Source organism: Neophocaena asiaeorientalis, unplaced genomic scaffold (assembly GCF_003031525.2).
Source record: "Neophocaena asiaeorientalis asiaeorientalis breed wild unplaced genomic scaffold, Neophocaena_asiaeorientalis_V1.1 scaffold242, whole genome shotgun sequence".
NCBI classification, from domain to species: Eukaryota; Metazoa; Chordata; class Mammalia; order Artiodactyla; family Phocoenidae; genus Neophocaena; species Neophocaena asiaeorientalis.
In genome coordinates, this window is record NW_020172451.1 from 22,930 (window position 1) to 29,050 (window position 6,121).

General features: G+C 45.6%; 1 protein-coding gene across 8 annotated transcripts in view; it reads left to right on the plus strand.

Annotated features, from left to right (window-relative positions):
- Positions 1–798: 798 nt before the first annotated feature.
- Positions 799–6,121, plus strand: part of RABL2B (RAB, member of RAS oncogene family like 2B) — a 16,717-nt gene continuing 11,394 nt past the window's right edge. For 2 of the 8 annotated variants that reach the window (XM_024737499.1, XM_024737505.1), the window contains exons 1-2: positions 799–903; positions 2,344–2,505. In XM_024737499.1, the coding sequence (XP_024593267.1) occupies positions 2,399–2,505 (107 nt within the window). In that variant the 5' untranslated portion in view covers positions 799–903; positions 2,344–2,398. Of the gene's footprint in view, positions 921–963; positions 2,198–2,343; positions 2,506–6,121 lie in introns of those variants that run through there. The other 6 variants (XM_024737504.1, XM_024737501.1, XM_024737497.1 and 3 more) reach the window with 6 other exon arrangements.

Genomic DNA, 6,121 nt, shown 5'->3' on the forward strand with positions numbered 1-6,121 from the left:
ATACAGTTTCCACCCCTGGTCCGGGAAGATCCCACATGCCGCAGAGCAACTAAGCCCGTGCGCCACAACTACTGAGCCTGCGCTCTAGAACCCGCGAGCCACAGCTACTGAGCCCTCGTGCCACAACTACGCAAGCCCGTGTGCCTAGAGCCCGTGCTCCGCAACGAGAAGCCACTGCAATGAGAAGCCACTGCAATGAGAAGCCCGCGCACCGCAACGAAGAGTAGCCCCCTCTCGCGGCAACTAGAGAAAGCCCGCGCGCAGCAACAAAGACCAAAAATAAATAAACTTTTTTTTTTAAAAGAAAGAAAAATATGCTCGGAATCGCCCCAAGAGAGAATTACAAACTTTAGAAATCACCTAGTCTTCTGCCTCCCACACATGAGGCCCCACCCCTCCACTTTCCCCAGCGCTGCTCTGCGCCCCTTCCATCACCCCCAAAGAAGTCCCCGCACTCGGGCACCAACTCCCACACAAGACTCCGGCCCCACACCTATGGCCCACCCACCGCACCTGAGCACCCTGCCCCCGTGCCTGCACCCCGCCCCACACGCCACAGGCCGCGCCCCCACGCCTCAGGAACGCTTCCCCAGTCGTTCCCCCCCGCGGCCGCCCAGTCACTCCCCAAGGCCTACAGCCGCTTGAACCCTGGCTCAGCCCCGGGGCCAAAGCCCACCCCAGACTCCGGCTATTGGAAGCCCCAGGCCGGCCCGGTCCGGGTACTCATTGACCGGCAGTACTCTCGCCCGGCACTGGACTAGCCAGCCAGCCCCCGGCGAGGTCCTTCAGGCCTTTGGCCGGGCAGCCCTCCTAGGGTCCTTGCGCGGTTGCGTAGCATCTGCGAGGACGCGGGCAGCGCTGGAAGCTGAGTGAACCGCGGTGGGACCCGGGCTGACTCGCGGGGTCCGAGACAGGGCAGGGTCCGGGACGGGGCAGCGGGGGTAAAGTGGTTCTCAGACCTGTTTGGTGCCCGAAAACTACTTGAGTGAAAGAGAACTTATCCACTGGGTGGCGAGGACATCGACACCTATTGAAGGTCTTTGAGAACGGGTTCGGCCGCGTTTGGCTTCCGAACAGGTCGCTCCAGCTACAGGGTGGAGGTAGAAGGGACAGCCTCTCATTATGCTTATCGGGCATCTGCCCCTTCCCAGTCACTGCTTTTGAGGCTGAGGGTACCTCGGTAAAGAAGGCTGAGTCCCTACCTGAGCAGAAACAGTAGCATTGCAGTTAGGGAAACTCAGGGGTCCTGTCGGTATTTTCCACCCTTGTGTGCACGTCTGTCATAGCTCTTGCCACAGTAGACTTTGCCATCGTGTCTCCTATCCGGGTGCAAGATGTACCCGTGATGAACCCTCAGTAAGTGCGAGCACTGATGCTGCGTTGTCGTTGCATCATTTTTGTGTGCCGAGTTAACTCAGAGTGTGGACTACGGCACATTCCCAGTAATGTTTGTGAAGTTATATTTGGGCTTAAGGACATGAGGATAGTGGAATAGAGCTAGAGATTGTTACGCCTCGATGTTGGCATTGGGTGGCTGGTGATGTATTGTACAGACAGAGAACGTGAGGAGCGACTTTGGGGTGGGCAGGGCTTAGGTTTCCCAGGTTATTTTTGCCTGTGTGGAATAGTTCGCTATTCAAAATGTGGTAGGCAATTGCATACCTGAGTCTGGCACTGAGGGAAGCGATCTCTGAGGAGATACAGATTTGGCATCATCAGCATTTAGGAGATACCTGAAACTAGTAGAGGTTGAAATAACCCTAGAGAAGAGGGTCTGGGGAATGCCTAGTTGAGAGAGGAAAAGGCAGCTACTGATGGCAGTATGATGGAAAATGAAGTGGAAGTGAGAAGCATGAGGTAGAGGATCAGGAATACAGGTTAGGGTTCTTTGGCTGTGTGATCTGTCATTCAGTGATGAGAATTCAGGCTTACAGAGCCCTGTCTCTTTGTCAGACAGTGTCTCAACTCAATCATGTGATGTGGGCACTGAGTTTTGTCCCTGCTTTACAAGTGAGAAAACGCTTGTAGGTAAAACTGATAAAGCTTCAACATGGCTTTAGAATAGTCTCTCCAGGTGGGAGTGGGAGTTGTGGTTCTGAGCGTAGCTGAAGTAAAGAGATGACATAGGGTAAACCACTCTCAGAAGATCTGGGTGGGGACAAGATTACAGCCCCATGATTCAGCAAGTGCTAGCCAGGTGAGTGGTGAATAGAGAAGGATGTAAGTGTTTCCTTGGGCCCCTCTCTTGTCAGCTCATTGTCTCCCCTGTCCAGGAAGAGGAAGTGGATTTGGTGGAGGGGACTTCTCATCTCTTTAACAACAGCCTCTTCTTGATCTTCCCAGACGGTGACAAGACCCCCCTCCCCTGAGCTGATCCCCTTTCTACAGCCAGGAGCCAATGGCCGGGGACAGAGCCAAACCCTGTGAGCTGGACCAAGAGAAATACGATGCCGATGACAATGTGAAAATCATCTGCCTGGGGGACAGCGCTGTGGGCAAGTCCAAGTATGTTGGGAGATTAGGGAAGAAATGCCAGGCCCAGAGTGGGTCTGGGTTGTTAGAAAATTCCTCCAGAGGCATAGAGGAGTATAGCTTCTATGGGAGTGGTGAGAGAGTAGTCTTGGCTGGAGCCCAGGTCTGCATGGGGGAACAAGGGAGCGTCACATCAGCAGCTGTGTGTGTTTGGGGAGGAGGGCGTCCCCAGGGGCAAGTCACAGGACTGAGGAAACTGAGCTTTATCCATGAGTCCTGGCAGAAAGTATGGGACGGGTCACCCTAGAGACTACTGAAGCAGTCCTGGTGAGGTGAGAGCTGGGGTATTCCTGTGTGTGGTATGGGGCTGAGAGACTGCAAGATGCAGACGGTGGGAATGGGGAGAGGAAAGTGTGAGAAGTGTGACTGGCACAACCAGCGACAGGTCGAAGAAAGGTGGTGAAGATACTGTCTTGAAAGAACTCAGAGTTGAGAAGAGTGGATAGAAATGATGCCTGACTATAAGCAGCGTAAAGATTTTTTTTTTCTTATAAGATTTAATTTTTATTTATTTTGGGCTGTGTTGGCTCTTGGTTGCTGCGAGCGGGCTTTCTCTAGTTGCAGTGAGCGGGGGCTACTCTGTTGAGGTGAGTGGGCTTCTCACTGAGGTGGCTTCTCTTGTTGCGGAGCATGGGCTTTAGGTGCGCGGGCTTCAGTAGTTGTGGCACACGGGCTCAGTAGTTGTGGCTCGTGGGCTGTAGAGCACAGGCTCAGTAGTTGTGGCACATGGGCTTAGTTGCTCTGTGGCATGTGGGATCTTCCTGGACCAGGGATGGAACCCGTGTCCCCTGCATTGGGAGACAGATTCCCATCCACTGCGCCACCAGGGAAGTCCCAGTGTAAAGATTGACTCACTCTTTTAACTGACTTCAGTGCCTCTGTGCACAGGCGTGGAACTCCCCCTGAAGGGAGGCTCTGCAGTGCTGGCAGCTTGTCTCCACAGGGTGTGAGCCTGTTTCTCAGCTGTCTTGGACCAGTGGGGCACACATCCATTTCTGCCTTCGCAGGATGAGGGTAAACTTGCCCCTAACCAGATGCCTAGTTTAGTCTTATACCCAGGTGCCCCAGTTTCACCTTGGTTTCCACTTGTATCTGTTATTAACATATCCTTAGACCCAGGTAGCTGTCAGTAATTCCCTAGGGGCTTTGCTGATTGGGGCAGAGGTCCCTAACTTTTCTCAGCCTCAAGTCTGTTTATTTTAAAAGGTGCCCCGGGAAAAGCAAAGCAGGAACTTGTGGCGGGAATCCTAAACTCAGGTCCTCATCTAAATGTCCAGACTTTAGGTGTGAGCAGGATTGTCATGCCGTAAAATGTCTAGGAAGCAACTCACAATAACTGTTTTCTCATCGCAGTGCTCTGGCTAGAACTGCCAGTACTGTGTTGAATAGAAGTGGCAAAAGTAGGCATCCTCTTGTTTCTCATTATAAGGGAAAGCTTTCAGTCTTTTGCAGTTGAGTATTAACTGTGGGGTTTTCATATATGGCCTTTATCCTAGAGGTAATTACCTTCTATTCCTAGTTTTTGTCATGAGATGGTGTTGGTTTTTGTCAAATGCTTTTTCTGCATTTATTGAGATGAATATGTAGGATTTTTCCTTTGTTCTATTAATATGACATGTTTGATTAATTTTTTTAAGTTGAACCATCCTTATACTCTGAGAATAAATCTCCCTTGGTCCTTTTGATGATGTATAATCCTTTTAATGTGATTTGGTTTTTGCCAGTGGATGTTTTTGAGGATTTTTACAACGAAATTCATGAGGAGTATTGGCCTGTAGGTTTCTTTTCTAGTAGTGTCATTGTCTGGCTTTGGAATCAGGGTACCACTGGCCTCATAGAAAGAATTATGAAGTGTTCCCTCCTCCTCAATTTTTGGGAAGAGTTTGAGAAGGATTGGTGTTTGTTCATGAAATGGTTGGTAGGATTCACCAGTGAAGCCATCCAGTCCCGGACTTTTCCTTATGGGAGATTTTTGAATACTGATATAATCTCCTTACTTGGTATAGGTCTACTCAGATTTTCTATTTCATCTTGAATCTGTTTGGTAGTTTGTGTGTTTCTAGGAATTTGTGCACTTCATCTCAGTTATCCAGCTTGTTCGTTCATCGTATTCTCTTGTAATTCTTTTTGTTTCTGTAAAATTGATGTTACTGTCCCCAGTTTCAGTTCTGATTTTGATCATTTGTGTCCTCTCTCTTTTCTTAGTCTAGCTAAGGTTTGTTGATTTTGTTGATCTTTTCAGAGAACTAATTTCTGGTTACACTGATTTTTGTCTGTTGTCTTTCTATTCTGTATTTTGTTTATCTCCACTCTAATCTTTATTATTTCCTTCCTTCTGCTAGCTTTGAGTTTAGTTTCCTCTTTCATGTCTACTACCTAAAGATGTACAGTTCTGTTATTGATTTAATTTGACTAAATCTTCCCTATTTCATTTAATTTCCACCTTATGGTGATTTTTCTTCTGTTATTAATTTCTAGTTTCATTCCATTTTATTTGAAAAGATACTTTGTATGATCTAAGTCTTTTAAATTTTATTATGACTTTTTTTGTGGCCTAACTCATGTTCACATGAGAAGAACATGTATACTACTATTGTTGGGTGGAGTATCCTGTGTATGTCTGTTAGGTCTAATTGGTGGTTAGACCTAGTTAGTGTGGTTCAAGTCCTCTGTTTCATTGTTCTACTCGTTATTGAAAGTGGGGTATTGAAATCTCAATATATTATTGTGCAACTCTCTATTTCTCCCTTTAGTTGTGTCAGTGTTAGCTTCATATATTTTGGGACTCTGTTGTGCGGTGCATATATGTTTATAACTTTTATATCTTTTTGATAGATTGAACTTTTTATCAATATATAATGTCCTTCTTTGTCTCTTCTAACATTTGTCACTTAAAAGTTTATTTTGTCTGACTGTAGTATAGTCACCCCATTTCTCTTTTGAATACTGTTTGCATGCAATATCTTTATCATCCTTTTGTTTTCCAACTTCTTTGTGACCTTGTATCTAAAGCAAGTGTCTTACAGTTAGGACATACCTGGATCATGTTTTTTTAATATACTCTGCCAATCTCTCACTTTTAATTGGAGAGTTTTATCTATTCTCATTTGCAACAACAATAATTAAAGCTATTACTGGTAAAGAAGGATTTACTTCTGCCATTTAGCTATTTTATGTCTCCAATTTTTTTTCCTCAAGTACTCCATTACTTTTTCTTTTTTTTTTTTTTAATTTTTTGTAGTGTACTATTTTGAGTCCCTTCCTGTCTTGTATAATTTTTTTAGTTGTTTATTAATGGTTGCCTTGAAGATTATAATTAATATCTAAAATTTATAGCAGCCTATTTGAATACCAGTTTAGTTATAATAGTATACCAACACTCTGCTCCTATATATTTCTATCCCTCCCCTTGATATTGTTTTGTCACAAATTATAACTTTATACATTGTGATCACTAACACAGATTTACAATTATAGTTTTACATATTTGTCTTTTAAATCATGGGAAAAAAGAGGAGTTACAAACCAAAAATAGGAGAATACTGGTTCTTGGGTTTTTTTTTTTTTTTTTTTTTTTTTTTTTTTTTTA